Consider the following 21,153-nt stretch of genomic DNA (forward strand, 5'->3'; position numbering starts at 1 on the left):
TTTTCCCATGTAGATTGCATTGTCAGTAAAGAAAAATCTTGTGGTGTGTCAAATTTAAGGCAAGTTTCAAGTAGCCATAAATATCAATTATAAGCTATGCACTCGCCTCTGCAACACAACATGTAGCATCACAAATATGGTAATGAAGGGCATGAAGAGGAAGGTTATCAGCAGCTCAAAAAATCACACCACCTGTTGGCCTTAACGTATCACCAGTACTCCTATGTACATTCTAGGGACTTTGGCCAGGTACAGACATTGCATTTATTGCATGATAAGTGCACAGATAGTGCTTTACAGCCATAATCAAACAGATGGTCAGGGCACATAGAGTGCTATAAAAATGCCAGATCCCACTTTAAGATCTCCTGGATGGATGTGGTATCAGTACAGCACTGTAGGTTAGAGCACTGTAATGAACATCTGTACCAGAACACATTGTGACTCACCTTAGGTCGCATTCAGCTGGCAGTCCATGGGATTTTGCACACGCTGCTCACCCCCTCCTCCCCGCTCTGGGCAGCACTCTAGCCTCAGCCAGAGCTCATCTGCTCTGCCCAAGTGCTGGGCCAGCCTTGCCCTGCCCCAAGTCTGTCACTGACAATAGTCAGCAAAGCCTCTCTCCCCAGTCCTGCGTCCTCCTCCCTCTGGTTAGCACAGATCCATCCACACAAATAAAACTGTGTATTGCTGAATGTCTCTTATTTTGTATTGTCATGGGTGAAGTTGAGCAAGAGCTGAATTTGATTCCGCTGCTTTTGTAGGCTCAAATAAACTAGGGCTGCTTCTGCTCACAGTTAACCTGTCTTAAGAATTTATTCCTCTGCACTGATTTTTGGCAATGGGCAATTTCCCTAATGCACATGAAGCTTTTGACTAAAATCATGTTTAAATCCTGGCTATTTAACATGGTTTAGAATGGCATCAAGATAACTTTGGTGATGGAAGTGCCCTCTATCGCTACCAACTGCCTAGCTTGTATGCATACCAGCCCAGCCTCTGGCTTCTTTACCTTTCATTCCATCCAGAAAGAGCACACACCAACTGCAGATACTTCCTCAGCCTACAAAGAGTTTTTAAACCCAAAAGCTTGCTTAAATCTTTTTTCCAACTACAGTAAAAGTTCCAGTAACCGGCACCTTACAAGCTGCTATACTCTATTAACCAGCATGCCAGCTTGGAAGGTAAAGTGAAACCAGAAGTACCCACCATGGCACTTCTGGTTTCTCCAAGCCCCCACAGCCCAGGGCAAAGCAGCCTGTGTTGCTGAGCTCCCACAGCCCGGGGGCATAACAGGCTGCGTGGGGCCCGACTCCCCCGTGGGAGGGGTGGCAATGCTGCGGGAGGGGCGGTGACACCCTGGACGCAGTGGGAGAAGTGGTGGCCTGAACAGACAAGGACGACTTTTCGAGCTGCTCAATTAACCAGTATATTTTGTTATCCAGCATCCCCCATTCCTGGGGGATACCGAATAACAGAGCTTTTACTGTATTTAAGTTGGTCTAATAAAAGATATCAAATTCACCCAAAGAACCTTGTCAGCCTTTACCAAGGCAATTAATAATTCTGTAACATTGTTAAATTGTATTAAGCTTTTCAAACGCTGATATGGAGTTACTGGTGTAGACAGGGACCCCCACTCCTATCACTATAAAAATACACTTGAACAGGCCCACATGTACTTCAGCACACCTATACATACTAATATTTAGCAGCACTATTTAGCAACTTGCCTGGGAAACTGAGTGTATGTGTAAAATGTAGATTGTGAGAAGTACTTACACTGTTTGTGCTTAATATATGATGCAGGACCAGAAACCTATGAGTCCAGCTCATGGCCCAAAGTTCCAGAAACCTTGGATGTATCCAATAGCCCATAAAATAGCAGAGATTCTTTCTTTGTTCTCATGTCTTTGTTCTCGTGGCTTAAAGACAATTTCTAATAATTCTGGTTACCCTAGTAATGGTTGGATCCAGCCGGGTACTGCCTCTGAGGTGGGGCAGCACCCAGCCTGCTACCAGCCCACCCAGGCAGCCTCAGGGGGTGCCACCACCATGGAGGGAGGGACTGGGGCCCCCCCGCAGCTCAGGGCTGCTCAGCTTGCCAGCAGCTTGCCCCCCGGCAGAAGGCAGGCTCCACCAAAAAAAGAAAAAGATAGGGTCTCTCACCACTTCTGCCTTCAGCAGGCATCTACTGTCACAAAGTAACATTTTTATCACATGTACATGTTAATGGAATCGCATGTACAAGCACCCCTGGGTGTCAGCAGCTGCATCTTCTCTATAAGTATATTTCCTTGAAGTGGCAGGAGCAGTCCTTCAGGCTATAGATTCCCAGACTGTTGTGTCTGGGAAGAAACTGGAGAGGGAGGAAAGATTAGTTTTATGGAACTTACATATTAACAATGTTCTCAAGGCCAAACATTAACAATCAAGGTGGGAACTCATCATGCCTCATGTACCAAATTAATCCATTATAATACATTCTACTATGCTACATTGCCCTGATCCATACAGACGTTGGGCAAGCCGGGTCCAGCTAGCCTGAAGCCTCTTCTGGGCATGTGCTGGACTCAGCACAAGAGTATGCCAATTTTAAAGTGGAGAGGGCTTTTTTTGGTGTGGGGGGGGGGGGGTAACACCTGCAAGCAGGTCTAGTATCTTTGCAATGGCTTTAGTGGGGTCTTGTCCCTGGCTTTCCCCTAAAATTCCCCCCTCCTCTTTCTATGCTGCTACCAAGGACTGTCAGGCTGTAAACTGCACCACAGAAAGGAAACATTCAGATTTTGTTTGAATTTTCCACATATGGCTGCCGGAAGGGATAACATGTGCTCCCCAAGGCTGGTGGACCAGGCTCACCCCATGCCTAGGAAATTGGAACCGTTGAGAGCTGGACATTTCTTGCAGTTTTATTTCCTGGACTTTAAAATTCCTTTGCTAGGTCTCACTTTCTTGGCAGCAGAGATTAAACATCTCTCCACTGGCATTTCTGAACCATGATGCCAATCTCTGTTGTTAATTTTGTTCTCAATATCCACTCATTTTTAGTAAATAGAAATGCAGCCTTTTCCCACACTAGTAGTTGCCAACAAGGACATCACTTTTGTTTCTCTGTGCTCCTGTCTTAAAAGCAGTCTGTCAAAGTGAATAACATTGTACATGCTTGCTTCACTCATACTGTTCCATGAACCAATGTCTTCCATTCTACAGAAGGCTGTATCCCACAATTTGCATGAAGACACTGGATATCTAATGTGACTGTTAATCATACAATGACCTGAAGCAGTGATCTCCATTCTGGCCTCCTTGTGGAATATCCATCCAGGGGAAATAGGAGAAGTAGAAGTCCAAAGCTACTTTTCCATGTTTGTAACAGCAGCTGATCTCAAAAATCCTAGGTACATTTCTTTGGGACAAGCAGAATGTTGCACACAATTTTATTCAGATCACGGCCAGCTGGAAGCCACAGTCTGGCAGAAGGGAGTAGGCCGGGGAGGAGGAGTACAAGGGTTCTCTGTCCCTGCACCAGACCCAGCATTGTGCCACACTTATTTTCAGATCACACCCATCCACCCCATCATGAAGCACCCCATTGACCTGAAGCAAAACCCAGGAGAACCCCCAGGCATGCAGGCACAGGATCATAGAAGCCTGGCCCTGGCACCTGCATACCCTCCCAGGGAGCCTCTGAACCAGGCACCCTGCCACCCAAAACCACCACCTCTCTCCCCAAGCAGGAACTGGTTTTCAGGTAAGGGTAACTGGTGCCTCCCAAGTCGGGGGTGGGGGGCAGGGGAGGGGGGCACCATCAGGGCATGACCAGGGATAGATCCCCCAGCATCTAGCCAGCGAATGGGAAGGGGGTCCCCCAGTGGCCAGCTGGCAACCGATGGGGGGTGTTCCACAGCAGCCAGTCAGTAAGCACACAGATGGCACAGTGGCAGCAGAAGTGCTGGGACTTCTGCTGCCAGCACTTCCACCACTGACGTGCTGCCGGTGGAGCCAATTTCAAGGGCGGCACTAGCGCTCTCCGTGCCCCCTACCAGCTGGACCACTCACTGTCAGGAGGGGGACCAGCACTCTTAGGGGGGGACATGTGCCTCCTAGTACCCCCCACATGCACTGCCTATGATGCGGGGGGTCAAGAGACTGGCATGAGCCTAAATGGAATCAGCCCTGTGGCCTCTGCACCTCAGGGACTGCTGATAGACACTTGGCCCATAGGCACCTGGCATGCTGAAAGGTTTCAGGACCACATAAGTCATGGCCAGATGCCTCCATAATGGAGGTCAAGGATGCTTGAAATTTACAGCCTGGGCATGGTGTGGGGCATTGCCACAATCAAGGGATGTCTGTTGGAAGCCCCTGGAAATTTTGAGATTGTGGAGGTTCTTCCATTAACACCTCCACAGTTCCATCCTTCCACCCATCCCCTCATAGCCAGACCCTCATCCACCCATGGACACCAAGAACCCACATCACTGCCAAGGACCATGGACAGACTTACCCCATCACCTGCCAGCAGCCAAACCCAGGCACAAAACTGGGAATGCAGGGAGATAAAAGATCCCATTGCCATCTGGGGCAAGTTAAAGATCCACTGCTAGCTCCAGAAAAGTCATCACATCAGAGATGTCTTCAACCACATTGCCCAACAGATGTAGGTGTTGGGCCACAACAGGGACTGGTCACAGTCCCTCACCAAGAGCATGGTGATGAAAAGGCCGTATCACTGCGTACTTGATGCTAACAAGAAGTCTGGGGACCAGAGACAGACCATGCCATTTTATTAGGACCTGTCCGACTTCCTCATCAAGAACAAGGCCATCAACACCCCTCCCCCTCCCACACACACCCCTATGGGTGGCCCAGAGGAGTCCCTGACTTGTGTGTAACGGGGCATGCTGGGAGGTGTGCCTTGCCCAGTGCAGGCAGACTCTAAGCCCCCTGTACTGAAGGGCTAGTGTCTGTTCTATTTGATAACCTTGGGCACTAAAAGCAAAGCTCAAAATTTAGAGCACTTCCACCTCAGGCTTCTTAAATGCCTGTACTTACCCTTGGCAGGCAAGGTTCCTTGGGTGAATCTGATATCTTTTATTAGACCAACCCAAATAGTTGGAGAATAGGTATTAAGCAAGCCAGCAGCTTTACTTCTTTTTACTTCTTTACTTTTCATTCCATCCAGGAAGAGCACACACCAACTGCTGAAACTTCCTTAGCCTGACAAAGGGTTTTTGAACCCGAAAGCTTGCTTAATAACTATTCTCCAACTATTTGGGTTGGTCTAATAAAAGATATCAGATTCACCCAAGGAACCTTGTCTGCCTATGTCCTTAGACCAACACAGCTACAACCTACACCCCTGTACTTACCCTTCAAATTTGGGAGAATACAGACAGTATCTGAGAGTAGCTCTTCCCTACAGGATGCTCCTTTGAAAAGATGCAAATGCTTGAACCAACAGTAACAACATTTCTGAACCTGCCAAACTTCCCCAGATTGGTGGGTGAGGGGAGATAGACAATACCAACAATTTCTAAGCAGGGTCAAACAGTCTAAAACTATAACTTTGGGGAAGCAACACAGCTTTGGGGGCTAAGTACAAACAGTCAAAAAGCCCGAGGCTGAATCAATTAAATCTTTGCAGATTAGTCTAACCTATGTAGATTGAACCAATAAGCAAATAAACAAACATGCACTTTTCATTCTAGAAATGCAGCCACATGCCTGCAGTGGCCCACGCCCAGGCAACAAATATTTTTCTACAGCTTACTGAAATGTACAGAAAGATCAAGTAACTTCCTCAATTCATGCCTCAGCATGGAGTAAAGGCATTGTTGTATGGGTGTTATGGTTTGGTAGGAAACATTTTCCCCACCATAAAATGAACATTTTCAAGAATGTGGAACTGGGAATTTTATTCTGGACCACAAGAACATAACAGGTGCCATACTGGGTTGGACCCAGTCTTCTGTCTCTCATTGGTGGTCCAACTTGGCATCTAACCAGGCCAGGAAGGAGGGCAGGCCAGGTATGGGGCTATGTGCCATACCTGGGCTTCCACCACTACCAGCACTGCCTCTGGGCCACCATTCTACCTCAAAGAGGGCCTGGAGGCAATGGAGCTTCTGCCAGGCTTCAGCGGCAGTGACTTGTGCATGGAGACTCCTTCTGGCTTCCAGCATCCCCAGCCCCCTGAAGACCTGGAGATGCAGGCAGGACCCAAACCCCAGGCTGACCACATAGCCCCATCCCAACCCTGCCCCCCTCCTCCATGGGAGGTTGGGGTTCCTGCAGCACCCACTCCAGCCCCATCCTCTGTGGCCATAATGAGCAGCAGCAGCAGTGGGGAAAAGCAGGATCCAGAGCTCATGCCAGGACTGCTGCTCCCACTGCCACTCATGATGGCCAGATCAAGCGGGTTTGGAGAGGGTGCCGACCAGACCCTGATCCCCAGTGTGAAGCGGTCCAGGGCTGTATGCTCAGCCTGGGGCTCAGGCCCTGCTCATGCAGGTCCTGGCTGGTCTCCATGGGACCGGGGCCAGCAGTGGTGGCAGCCAAAAGTAGCCACTGCCGCCATGTATGCTGGGAAATGGAGTCTGACTACAGCATGCCCAAGGGCGGTGGAATGTGCCACGGGCCAGACAGTGCCTGGGCCAGGTAGGACCAAAGAACCCACTGACGGCTGCACAGAGTCCCTCCATGGGCTGGATTCAACTCACAAGCCCCATTTTACCCGCTCCTGTATGTGGGTAGGTAAAAGGGAAAGCATGCGAACAGGGATGTCTGCAGTGATCTATCCTTTCTTCATACCTTCCCTTGCATCTACCATAAGATAAACCTATTCTAACCAGTCTTTTATAGAAACTGATATGTTCCTATAAATTTGATTTTACCAATTAAGGGACACCTACACACGTGCCTGACACCTGCTCCAACACATGCTAATTATCATGCATAACTAATTAGTATGCTCTAGCAGCCTTAGCATCATCTGTATTCAGCATCCCTACACTTCAAAATGGCAGCAGAGGTGCTTTAACTAAAGCTATTTGAAGAAGCTTTAATTAAAGCGTCCCCACCACCATTTTGAAGTGCAGGAAGCTGAAAACACAAGATGCTGAAGGCACTTCAATTAGAGTGACTTCCAAGAGCCGCTCCAATTAAAGCACATCACTCCTTCCCATTGCCACCTCTGTCCCCCTGGGAGAATGTGTAATCCTTGGGAGATGCCCAAGGATTTTTCAACAAAAACCATTCTGTTCAATCATTCTTAACTAGTTTCATGGAAAATTCAAGGATGTAGCAAAAATGCAGTCAATTATCATGAAAATTATAAAATCTTATAATTAGATCCACAGGAGCTGTGTGTACAGAACCACCTGCTCTAGCTCTAGACTAAAAGGGGATACCACATACAAGGTATTTGAATAATAGCCAAGTCACATATAGAGCTTGGCAATACTGTAAAGTTCATTGTGACAAAAGACTGCCTCTGGCTGAGTTAATGGAAAAAGGCTGGAAATGGCATCTCCACTAGATACCTGTGTGAACCTAAACTTTCACTTCTTTTCTTTCTTTAGAAGCATTCAAAACAAAAACATTTTCTCTTGAAATAAATTAATTTTCTTCAGCAACTTCTTTTAATGATAAGAAACAGAACAAAGAAAAGTTTGATCTTAACTGATTTTTTTTTGGTTGCTGAACAAAATACATGACTTAACTAACTCTATTCCTGATATCTATATTGCAGTTCATTCCACAACTGACTCAAGAGGTAGCAGTAAGAGCAAAGGCAGTCCAAAAGTAGAACAAGGTGCTGGGGTTTTTTTTCTTTCTTTTTATTGAATACTTTGACTCTTTGGGTTCTTTTACATCATCCTCCTTTCCCAATGAGAACCTTTTTTAAAAACTGTACTCCTTCTCCCATTCATATTACTTTTGCCCTCCATACACTTTGTGTACAATTTGCCCTTCCCCGCCCCCCAGCAGTGACAGGAAAGAACTGCATACAATCTGCCAATTTAAAATAATCTGAATCCTAAAACACAGCAAAGTACTGATATATGACTGCCTCCTGTTACACTGAATTTTATTTAGCATAGTTTGATTTATTTTTTTTAAACTCTACACCTACCTCTAATTTTCACATTTATGTGATCAGGCAGATTTGGACTGAAACTAAGGAAAACCCAAAGCTGTATAGCTATATCTTTTACTACAGAGATACAAGCTACAATTTCAGGAAGAAAATTTCAATTGTTCCTCTGCAAAGCAATTGCCTTTTGCTTATAAAATTGCTGACATTTCCCTCAAGTTCATCTCAGTTACAAAAACTTGTAAAATGAGACTGCTAGTTAGAGCTTTCACTATTGCAAGTTTGGTATCAGAAGACCAATTTAAAATTTATCTTGCTTTGTTTACTAATTCTGACCTGCATGATCTGGAAGGGCTGCAACATTGTCCCTGTTGGGGTTATAATGCTGAGAGGAAAATACATAACTTCTGATGTACAGCAGCACTTCAGTTTCAGCCCTGAGCTTCTGCAGCCAGCAGGAAATTTCTGTTTCACAACAGCATGCAGAGAAAGGAAACAACCTTTATGCTTCATTCTTGGGGATTATTATCCTGATGGTCTACATTTTAAAACAATCCTATTGCAGTACTAAAAGACATTGCAGCTTACTTTCCTTCTGTCATTAAAGATTCAATTAAAAGTATGTTTCAGAAATTAAATTATAGTACTAAATTAGTCAAGGGTATGAAACCCTGCATTTGCCCTAGCATTCAGGGAAAGGCTGTACTAAGCAATTCAGTTAATGGCTCCTAACATGTGATCTCAACTTAATAACTAAAGTGCCCTCAGCTACCAGAGAATCTACTGGTGAGATATGTCCTATATAATCCACTAGCAGATTTAACGTATGTAAATTTGATTAATTTGTAGGAAGCCATATAATTGTTCTCATTTTTGATCTTCTAAATTACTATTTTTTTCCTTTTGTAGCCCACTTCCTGCCAAGAATATTTGTCTTAGTGTGAGATGCTTAAAACCCCTTGAAGCATGGACACAATCTAAAAATGTTTGCAGAAGCCTATTTGAAACCATTTTCTTAAGCTTAAATAAACAGTGTTTATTTAATGGAATTTATCAGAATATACTTGGATTCTACCATTAATTATGAGACTTTTTTTAATTTATACTTTTTTGCCCTAAAATAGGACTAGAAATTAGCAGTCCTTTCAGTCTTCAATTGTCTGTTTATTCACCTGTTGTGAGAATACTTTGAAGCTCCTTGGTAAGGCCTCAGTTTGCATTTTATGCTTCTAAAATGGGACCCATAATTACTGTTTGTGGTCCTTAGGCCCTATGCAATAAAAACAATAATGTGTCTCTGGTTTTGACTGGACTTTTGTTGTGAGAGCTGAAGTAGATTAGTTTATTCCTTCTCAGACTATCCAATGACTTGCGAACACATTTGCACATCACTTCTCCTACAACAGTCTACCACAGCTAATCAACCCTGAACTGAACCCCTCTTACTCTGTGGAAGTGAGGGGTCATTCTGTTTTCACATGAGTAGAGTTGTGGCTTCTCCAGAAAATAGACTACTGTTGGCACTAAATTATACATGAGCATTTTGTTGCCAAAGATAACTTTGCCCAGGGGTTTTTGTTTACACTTCTAAACTGAATCCACTTACAGCTTCAAGTCAAAATGGAATGGAAAGTGTTGGGAGGGGAGAGCACATAAACTACCAAAACTACTAAACTCTCTGTAGCCCACTTCTTTAATCTATAATTTCTCCAACTTTAATCTAATAACATACAAATCCAGTCTGCACAAATAAAAAAAACACACACACATACGCACAAAACCCTATATTACACTTTCATATAGTTTCAGCTGTCTACCTAACATACAGCACATAAGAAATACCCAGTGGCAGCTGTTTGCTGTCATTGCAGAGAAAGGCTATATCAAAAATATTTCCTCTCTGATACACATGTCCAAATAAGGACCCCTTTCCTTGTGACAATACATGAATTCACTGAATAGATTATCTTGGCAACATCCCTCATTTTTCCTCTTATAAACAGATCATAACAATAACATTTGTAATCTGGCCATGTGGTGCTAGTATCCGGGACAGGGCTGTCTGACTTCTAAGTGGCCAGGGGCCTCGTACCCCGGAGAGCCCTCATGCCCACCAGTCCCTCCTGCTGGGTGGATTGCTGTTCCCTGTGCCTCCCCACTGCACCAGGCTTCCCCGTGCTGTTGCTCCCCCTGCCCCTCTGCCAGGCAGTGAAAGCTGGATGGTGGGGGAGCCTGAAGCCCCCGGCTGCTCCTGCAGCCAGAACAATGTGGGGAGCCCAGGTGCTACAGTTCAACAGCTAGTGGCCTACATGCAGCCTGTGGGTTGCCTGTTGGACAGCCCTGATCTATAAAGAGGAGAGAGTTGTCAGTCAGGTGGGTGGGTTTGAAGTATTTTTTATTATTAATAAGAGGAAAGTGGGGCTGGAACTTACAGCCTTGTAAAAAGCCATGGTCTTGAAGGTTTTGTTTCTTCATGAAACAATTTGTTTATTTTTATTTAGCTTCACAACTAAGTGATAGTCCATGAGGAATTTTTCCAAGACACACAAAAATCCACCCATTATCCTAGTGGTATCATACATCTTTCTGGCTTCCTCTGTGTGGAACTGCTCTTTTCCAACGGTATTTATTAGTGACAGTTTTGGCAACCGTTCATAAGGGTGCGTGTGAGTGCATTTAACTACCGACTACAGCTCTACTGCTTGTGGGTTTGCAGAGTTCTTTCCTTTCTGTTCTCCACAAATACCAGTTCCTCAGGCAGTGCTGTCCTTTCTGTTGACCTTTACAGTTCAAGTCAAATATAATGACGACATTTGTTGGGAGTCAGTAGAACTTCAACATGGAATATGTTATTGATATTGTGATTTTTGAAAGGCAGCAGATCAGCTCTTAGCAGTTTTTCCAGCTGACTTGGACTAAGATTTGCTAATGTATGTGACAGATTGATTGGGCTTTTTTACTGAAAGCATTTCTTTATTAATGAGATCCATTCTAAGTTCACTGAAAAGATTCTAACTAAGCATATTTTTAAATATTCTCTTCTTCTCCTGCCCAGTTTCTATTGATAACATTTCATTTCCTTTTGGAAAGGTGCCACAGTATTTTGAATAACATTAACTCTTCCGTGGTAGATTTGAACCATTTTATAGAGAGAAGAAATAATCTCCTGACTGCAGAATACCATTGGATAATTCAAAATGTAATAGTTCTTTAATATATGATGTTTGTGTTTTGAAAGATTTTATACAGTCCCACAGGTTTAATTTCCATTAAGTTGTATGGAATTTTTTGTTAAGGCAAGTACTGGATGTTTAAACCAATTTCCCATTTTCTGCTCTAGATTAGGAACCAATTTGTCATAATTTTTTCTTGGTTTTAAGCAAAAGATAAAGCAAAAAGCTAGAAGAAAACACAGAAGCAGAGAAAAGGGATATAACTGACAGTGCAAGAAAGACTCCTAATCCATATACCCACAGGTATGCCTCTGGGCATGGACAGATTTACTGATATAATCAGCCAAGTAGTGGACAGACAACATTAATGCCTAACCCACAGTAGCTTTGCCCAAGCTAGTCAAAAATTATACCAGAAAGAATCAGGTTAAAACACTACCAGCTTAAGTCAGACCAGTTTAGAGTTCATCTGTCCATGTCATACCACTATATCAATTTATTAAAGAAAAACTGGGCATGTCTACAAGTGCAATTAGTGCACATGAATTAACTCCCAAGCTTATTGTTCTTGAGTTTTTTGCTTCCAGGCATGTTGTTTGAATGTGCACCCGGGAGCAAATAACTCCAGAGCAATTAGCTCTGGAGTTTATTCATAAGCAGCATGTGAAGCCTGGTTGGAGCAACCTCAGCTGGCAGGGGGCCCCAGGGATCAGCCTGCCAGATGCTCCAACTGGGCTCAGCGTAGGCTCCAACTGGGCTCAGTGCAGAGCGGGTGGCTAAGGCATGTAGGTGTTTCAGTGTGGGTCTAGCTGGCAGGCAACACCAGCACTGAAGCACCCTTATGCCCCAGCCAGCCAGTCAGCATCTACATTTCCTATTTCTCCCATTTCCCATTATAATTACATGCCCTACCCTGCTGCAGAGTTTATTAGTTTCATGCATCCTAACAGGGGCACACATGTAGATGCTGAGGTGTTTACTGTGCAGTAAATGTCTCATATAGATATACCCACAGACTAGTACCTGGATTCTGACTGCCTACCAGCAAGGTGCAGTAAGCCGATCTTAGATAGCTCCATGTTGGTGTTTTCCTGATCACAATATAACTTATGCTGATGTACAAAGCAATGTGAATTATGCAAACATATATGTACTTTTTTTCCGTGTTTCAGTCCTGACGCACAAGGGATCACTTACTTTTTAGATTGGTTTAACAGGTCTGTTTCCATGATGCTTCAGCCTGCTGAGAGCAAAATGCTAACCAGGCTGTAAACTGATATGTGCTGACCCTGGTCCAATCCAGTAGCAATTGGACCAGGGTCAGCAACCCATGTCTCTCAGATTATCAGCCAACCCACAAATAGCAAGAACTTTTAACCACCATTCACCTAGATTTGAATTAACTAGTAACAAGGGGGGAAAGGATGGGGTGGAGAAAGAGATTTGTATTCCCTTTATCAATTTTCTAAGCCATTCAGGTCCGTACTTTCCTAATTATCATTTTAAATACAGCTAACAAAACTTCATCCATTCAAACAAGTCACTAAGATGAATGTATAAAACTAGCTATCTGAGCATTGCAAGGGAATAAGGGCTAGGAAATTTACACTTTCCCATGAAAGGTCAAAGAGTCTGGCAGCAACACTAAAAATATATTTACCTGAAACAAATCTCATTATTTTATTCTAATCTTGTGCTGGTTTTTGTTCATTTTTGAACATTCGGATGTCACAATACTGTCAGTGGGAGTAGGAGAGTAACTTTTTTGTTGGTAAATTTCAGTAATAATTTTGGCAAGACTGTTCCAAAATAATATTTTTAATAAATGTGAATTACTGTAATTATTCTTTTTGCATTACAGTAATATGGGTAGTCAAACTCATGTGAGCATTTGGGAGTGAGGATTTGTCAGCTGGACCATCTCATCCACTTACAGACATAAACAAATGAATTTGGAGGTCATCTCCTGTTGCATCCATTTCATTTGCTTTCAATATAAAAGCCCTTAGTGGTATTTTTGCTCAGTAGTATAACTGGCCAGCACTATGCCCTGGGCAGTGGTGGTGCATGGTGTAGGAGCAGCAGATTGAAAATTGCTTCTGCAGAAAAGGATATCACCTCCTTTTTTGCCACCAACACATATGGCACCCACTTTTGGCAGCAAAAATGATGATAACATCCTCCCTGCAAACCTCTGTTGGCTACTTTTTATGCACTATGTGCTACTGCAGTTGCTTTCCCTATGGCTGGAGCTGATCTGGAGCCAGAGCTGCTACAGGGAACCTGCAGGGTGTGGGAGGAGGTGGTGTTGTTGTGAGGAGGGTCAGGCACCACTCCCACAGCTCCCTTCTGGCCTTCCCAGCTTAGGCAGCACCTGAGATGTGTGCCCTGTTCACCCACGCATCATTATACTACTGCTTTCTCTACACTAGCTGAGCTCCACAAGGAAAATTAATGAGAATTTCACCACATAAAAGTCTGAAATTCCTACTAAACAGAAATCTCTAAAAGACCTTAACTATGGTGTTCTAACCTGTATCACAGTTTCTTTTGATGTCACTATGCAGCACAACATGAATAATTGTGTCAAAACAAGAGCTTTAACTGGTTTTCTTCCATAACACCTGCACCTTCATTAAAACAGGCTATGCCAGCAATTGCACGTCTAAAAATCTCCGCTGTTACTGAGCAGGAAGCACGGAATTCACAACCAACAACATCTCAATGGAAACACATATTTATGTTTACAGAGATTTTAAATGAATCGCCTGAAATGGTTCAACTTCTGTGCTTTTCTCAAGGTGTGGCTGTGAGTGTACAGTATTTGTTATCTGCTATTCATGAGTATTCTGCAGTGTATTTTGAAATGTGTACCTCACCAAGCACAATTTTAACTACAGGCAAATATTTAAAAAAATAGTTCATGCATTCTTTTGCCTAAAGTTTTTTCCTGATTTGAAAATGCTATTGAAATTAAGTTGATTGTGAACTGTGAGTTTATAATGAAATAATTTTCTTTAAACTATTTTTTATTCTGCTAGAAAGATTTTGGTGGAAGCATGTCCATGTATATTATTTGATACTCTGTACATATATTCTCAGTTAAATAGAGCTTTTAATGGTGAATAAGACAGCTCACTGAAACCTATTTTTAACCTTGTTTACTATCAAATAGATCTGATAATGCCTAGTTTTTAGCTGGAGGAAACAAGTCCCTATGTCTTATTAATGAAGAGACTTAAGGACAAACTACAGAAAACAGATAGTGAATACCTGAACGCAATTACCTCTAACACCTTTAAAATAGAGAAGGAGGGAAAAAATTTCTTACATTTGCTGGTGGGTTAGTCATCAATATTTGATTTGCCATGGGAAGGAAAGGTTAGGATGACAGCTGTTCATTACAATTCCTTCTTTATTAAAAGAGCTTAACTCTGGCTGGCCCATTACCACTTGCTCTATCACAGAACAGCACTATTAAAAGCTCCTCCTCTTGTCAGCATCTGTCTACTTCCAACCAATAATGAGGAGAAACAGTGCCATTTCGGTACAAGTATGGCTAACTATTTGGAACAGAAAGAAATGCTGTATGGTTAGGTCTGGATCTGAACAGGCTGATATACGTGGCCATGCACACCATCAAATTAGTGCAGGGGAAGTTAAATACTTGTATCCTGGTGCATTGTTATAATTTTATTCTCTGTGGAATAGACTTAAGAAGAGGAGTCTGAAAATGAATAAAATTGAGGAATTGATCAGGACAAATTCATATGCCTTATCTAACCACTGATTCAACCTTAGTCCCTTTTCCTCATTTTGTTTTGTTATGGTTTTTTTACATGAGATTTTGCATTCATGCAGCTCAGAATAGTACTTTTAGAGAGAATGGTAACAAGGAAGAATGTAAAGAAGTATAATAAATCTCAAACATTTTGAAATTATTTTTCACCTATGTACGAACTATGGTGAAAATGGCTGTTGGCATGGTTGTCTGTGGGTAAACCCAAAACACCCCTGGCACCTTGAATTGATGAGTTAATCATACCTTTTATTCCTAGAGTTACTTCCATGAGTATGTGATTCATTATGAACTGTTAGGAGTGGCCAATGCAGATCCTTAACTTGATTTCCAATGAGAAATTAGAGTGCTTCTTAATTTAGTATCTTAAATGTATAACTTGGTTAGGCAAAATTGTGATTTTATTTGTGGGCCTTCTGAACTGATTTCCATAAAATAGTAAGACAGAAAAATAAAAGATGGACAAAAGCAGCCAGAAATTAGACAAACTGGATGCTAACGTATTTACTGTGGCTTAATCTCAGCTCTTGATCAGCACTTTAACCTTGTTTTCGCTGCATGATCACTAAGTAGTAGACTAAAATTAGGTCAGAAATTCAGATCAGATCAGCTGACTCAGTTCAGCAAGATCAGACAAGGAGTAGATTTTTGTACAGTCTAACACGAGATGTGTTTTATCCTTCGCAATTTACAAAAGCTCCACACATTTTTTCCACGACTAATCCATCAGAACAATATGTGATGAATTAGCAGTCCTACTGAGGGTACGCCATTAGCAATGCTGCTAAGTGCACAGATATAAGCTGTGCATCCTTCCCAATCCATTCTCAAACAAAATGTGTAGTTCAAATATATTTCAGTTTCTCTCAGTCGTCATGTTTACAAGCATTGGCACCATCTAATGCATTTCAATAAACTTTTAAGCTATAAAACAGTTATTGTATGATCCAATAAATAACTCCTTGAAAACGGTTCTATACATGTGTCTGATAAACTATTCCATGTTGTTAACAACCACAAATCAACCTTATTCTCAAAAGAATTAATTTTTTTTTAAATGCTCCCAAAAATGGCATTATGAATATGGTCAAATGCTTTCAAACTTGAATCAGGATGTTACACTTCTAATCTAAACAGTAATACTCATTTCATTCTGAAACAAAGAGAAACCAAGTGCTTGCTGGAATCCTCTCTCACAATCCTTCTGCATGCATAGTTCAAGTTATGGCTGCCTTATTGGAAAGGAGAATGTTTTCTAGATGTTGGTATACTTCCTCACAGGTCTCTGCCCTGTTTGTCTTTTTATGCCTGTACATGTTCCCTGGGATCCACTGTTTCCCTTTAGACTACGTTTGCAGGAATTAGAGGTAACCTACAAATACAAGGACCTAATTTCAGCATGTATGTAAGAATAAGTGCATGGAACAAAGGTGGTAACCAGTAATCCTATTGTATCTTCTCTGGCTGACGCTTTTCAATAAGGAGCTTGGCCTCAGATAAATCACTGGAGGTACCCACAGGGAGCACACTTTTTTGCAGTCAGACTACATAGTTTTTGATGTAATTGCTTCTTCAGTCAAATGAGTCTAAGTCATCGCTACTTTCAATTCTCCTAATAGAAATGGAGAGTTGCCCATGTCTTCTCTAAATTCTGTGCAGGGAAACTTGGAAACAGGGAGTAGATGGGCAAAAAACTCTATCAGTGCCTGTTTGAGGAGTTCCTCCTTATTTATTGCCTTAGTGAAACATTATCCTTCACACCTTTTGAAGGAATCAGGGGCCCCAGCAATAGACCAGCACTATGTATGCAAAGTGCCCCTCAGTCATACCCACCTTATGCCTCGGTATCTCAAATGAAACCTCAAGGCCAGAATTTCTGCTACCAGCAATAGTCCCTGAAAGGATCCCTACTGCCAACGGGTGTCATGGAAGGCTGTATTGGGTCATATTATTTTCCTCAGAAATCTATACAGGTCTAATGAGCATTGTGATGCATTTTTATTGTCAGTTGTCCATCATAACAAATGGGGCCAAGGTAGAGTAGAAGGTATTATGCAAAAGGCTTATCCCTTATTCCTTTCTTCCAGAGGGAGAAAGGGAAACCAATGCAAAGAATCCTCCTCCTTATGTATATACACACACCCTAGCGCCTATTTTTCACTCAGTCTTTGTTCAGGCCAAGTCCCCAATCACTTAAATAAGAGGTTTTGTCTAGCAGTGACTTTATGATTTGTCTTAATTATCAAAACCCTTTTCCAAGATCAATAAATAAATCCTCATGAAACAACTATGAGGTAGGAAATATTGATAAGTCCATGCTACAAATGAGGCACAGAGTTTGTCAAAATTTACACAATGAGCTGGTGCCACAGTAAGGCTTAAAGCTCAGAAGCCCCAAGTCTAATCTTTAGACTTTACTTCTTTCCATTAACACACTCTTCTGGCTAGTATTTTTCTTCAGGTGTTTATTGTTATCAACTTTCTTTCATGTAAACCAAAGAATATATTCTAATGCTTAGTTTGCCATTGAAAAAGATCGCTAAACCAGATATTTACTCGTTGTTTTAAAGCTAATTTCAATTTTTATGGCACTTCATGGTCACAGGCATTATAGCACATAGTTAATCGTTTACCTATCAACTGCCAGAGTGCATACTAGTTAATTGCATTTTTCATCCTGATAATTATATACCAGATATTGCTATACTTTAAAAGTGTAGCTATCCATTATAAAAGCAAGGTGTTTCCTCTTGATCAGGGCAATCTGAGTTTCAGTAAATTATTCAGAGAAAATAATCCATTTTCTTTTCTGGGCTAGATTCCCAAAATCAGTAAGTCAGAGATGCCGCTCCTTCCTTCATCCAATAATTTAGTAGTTAAATCATTCTCTAACAATGTGGGAGATGAGGATGCAAATCCTTTTTCTGTTTTATGGGACTTGAATCTACATAATTTATCTCCCCAAAGAGACTGTGTTATAGTACAGGAGTGGCCAACCTGTGGCACAGGTGCTTCAAGTGACACAGGCACCTTGTGTCTGTTGCACACAGCACATTTGCGAAGGAACAGGCAGCGCAGTGGCAGATAGGGCATGAATCAAAAAGCAGCTTGGTCAGGGAGCACAGTGCATGGAACAGAACACTGAGCAGCATATCAGGTAAGGATCAGGAATCAGAGTAACACTTGAAGACGGTGAAGGTTTAATGTGTGGCACTCCTGCCAAAAAGTTGGCCCCCACTGTTATAGGGTGTTCTCAGAGTATTCTCTCAATCCTTCCTGTTGGAACTGTTCTACTTTGTATTCAATGATTACATATTATTAGGCCACTGAGAGAAAGACTCCCCAACTTAGAAGTTATAGGGCCCCATAACCCTAACCCTTGTTACTGCTCCAATTAATAGTTAACTAAGAGGTAATTATTAAACAAATGCACAACTGCCATAAACTAAAACAGATAAAGACATTAACTTGCTGAAAAAAAAACAAAACAGGTTTATCCCACAACGTCTTACTTATTACTGCTGCACCTCAGGTGCTCTGCACTCTAAAATCCCAAACACTTTGAAGCACTCTAATTAATCATGATAGCTATCATGATATTCCAGCCTCAAAGGATTGCAAAGAACACAATTTGATTACACATTCCTCATCACCTTCCACGTCAAACAGTCTTTCTGCCCTTCCTCAAAAACAAAATTAGCATTCAAACAGAAAATCTAAAAGCACCAGGTAACACTAAAGCCAAAAATTCACCTTCAGTTGTTTTCCCTCCAGTACACTGGAACTGCTGCTATTGTTCTATTAACATTCCAGCACAATTAATGGACTATTAAGGTGTCTATGGAACGTTCAGCAGCACAGCAGGTCTGTTATATTAGGATCTACAGTGCACAGTATGTTTTGTAACATCTAATCACTTAAATTACTATACAGAAGATTCTTACAGGAAAAAGAAACAAAAGTCCTCCTGTCAGTGTGGGTTCAAGCCTTTCATTTGCATATACCAAATCAATCTTAAAGGAATTATTACAACATTTATATCAGACAATGTTGTCCTTTCTCTCAAGGAAATACAAGTTTTGGCAAACTAAATGTACAGTCTGTTTATACTCAGAGTTCTGATTCACACCGACTAGAATGTGGGAATACACCCATAAGCACACGCCTCAAGCTGCCAGGTGAAATAAATAGAAGTTGTGCACAGAATTTGTAGAATTGTGCTTTTATGTATATATTTGGTGCCCGATCCATTTTTTTTAAGTTAATGTAAGATTTCTATTGGCTATATAGCAGGGGAGTGAAACTCACCTGGGCCTCTAGGCCAGATGTAGTCTAACCTTTTCTTTTCCATCAGTTTCCTATATCATACATATAAAGCAGATAGTTCATGACACACAATACTTTTTCCACTGAAAAATATTTACCGTTTTATTGCTTCTTCTTGTTTTCGGCGTTTTTCATTCTTTTCTTTCAAGTAAGCCAGGTTTGTTTCATTCCTCATACGATCATTCTCTCGAGCAATGTCTGATGCATTCTGTATAACCAAGCCATCATAGGCTTTCATCCCCATATCTTCAATATATTGGAGAAAAGCGCCCAAAGTGACCTCCTCCTGATTAGAACTCATCATCTTGCAGGAGATAATGAACAAAGGAAAGCAACACTACCTGCAAGTTGAAGAACACATGATACCTTAATCAGTAGGAAAACCACATTCAGCTTATCACAGATTATATAATATGTTGTCAGTTGCAATTTGCAGATCACTGTGAGAAATATATTTGAGATCAATCTTCTACCTTAAAACACTGCAGAGCTGTTTGGAACATTGTGTTTTTTAAAAAAGGCACAAAAACTATTTTTTAATTTATTCTGAACCATCAACTTGTAGAAAATGTTATCCTGTGGTTGTTTTAAAATGGTTCCTTCCCTTGTCTTTTCTTTTCCCCTTTTAATTTTTTGGTTCATTGTTTGGTTCTTTTTTGTTTGTTTTATGGAAGGGGATGGGGGTTACATTCACTTATTTGCATCTTGTTATCATGATGCAAATCGTGTATTGATTGTAAGGTCTCTGGGGCATGGGCTGTAGCCTCGTTTGTGCCTATATTGTTCCTGAGCACTAGAGTTTGTCAGAAGCTGAAATTTCTCTTCCACAGATTATTCCAAAACTTTGAAGAAAAAAAAATCTACTTTTTCAGAACACCTGTCTGCAGAAAAGAAAATCTGACAAAAATAAAGTTTTAAATAATTGTAACGTGTTTACAGAATTTAAATACATTGTGTTTACAAACACTGAGTTTCGGAGCTTACACTCCACAACAATGCTCCTGGCTCACTGTGGCTCTTTTGGCTTTGACTGTAGTTCCCCATCACTCACAAAAGACAAACTGGGAGCTTCCCAGAAGGGGTCCTGAAAGCCCTGGTCTGTGTTGGAGTTCTCCACCTGTCCAGAGCAGGCTCTGTGCAGTAATGTATGGCAGTCCTAGATCCCTGGTCCTGCAGCAGTCTGGTGTAGGGTCAGCCCCAGCATTGTTGGCTTTAAAGCCCTGGGTTCCATAATTTGAAGGCAGTCAAATGACGGTGCAGCCCTTTCACTGCAGACCTCTGGAGCATGGGCTTCCCAGCCACCTGTTGGCTGTACCAACAGGAAACTAGTTGGATTCCATTGGAACCCTGCCTGAGTTTGTGGGAAGCTCATTAAACCTGATATGACATTTTGATTTTGTTGAATTGGCATTTGAGAAAAATTGATGGCATTGGGAAATTTCCAGCCTGCTATTTACTGTTTTCACTATTACTTTTCACTATTTTTAAAGCTTGTAAAGGATTTATAGAGGTTCTGTGCATGTTACAGACATGAACAGTGTAGGTTAGATGGTTATAAACACATCAGTAAATATTATAAGTGATTGTAAGCCATAATTTCAAGCAACCTATTGACCATTTGGACCCAATAACAACTGGATTAGCTATTTATTAAGAGTCCATTTATAAAAGATTAATGTCAAGCACAAACCTTTTTTTCCCATTTCAGTTACTGATATGGCTGCCTTAACATAGTACCCAAGAACCTCACAATCTTT

General features: G+C 41.8%; 1 protein-coding gene across 1 annotated transcript in view; it reads right to left on the reverse strand.

Annotated features, from left to right (window-relative positions):
- NYAP2 (neuronal tyrosine-phosphorylated phosphoinositide-3-kinase adaptor 2) overlaps positions 1–19,709 on the reverse strand; it is a 230,821-nt gene extending 211,112 nt beyond the window's left edge. The window contains exon 1 of the mRNA XM_006020745.2: positions 19,495–19,709. Within this exon, the coding sequence (XP_006020807.1) occupies positions 19,495–19,700 (206 nt within the window). The 5' untranslated portion in view covers positions 19,701–19,709. The remainder of the gene's footprint in view (positions 1–19,494) is intronic.
- Between the last annotated feature and the right edge of the window lie 1,444 nt (positions 19,710–21,153).

This window comes from Alligator sinensis, unplaced genomic scaffold, assembly GCF_000455745.1.
Source record: "Alligator sinensis unplaced genomic scaffold, ASM45574v1 scaffold596_1, whole genome shotgun sequence".
NCBI lineage: Eukaryota > Metazoa > Chordata > Crocodylia > Alligatoridae > Alligator > Alligator sinensis.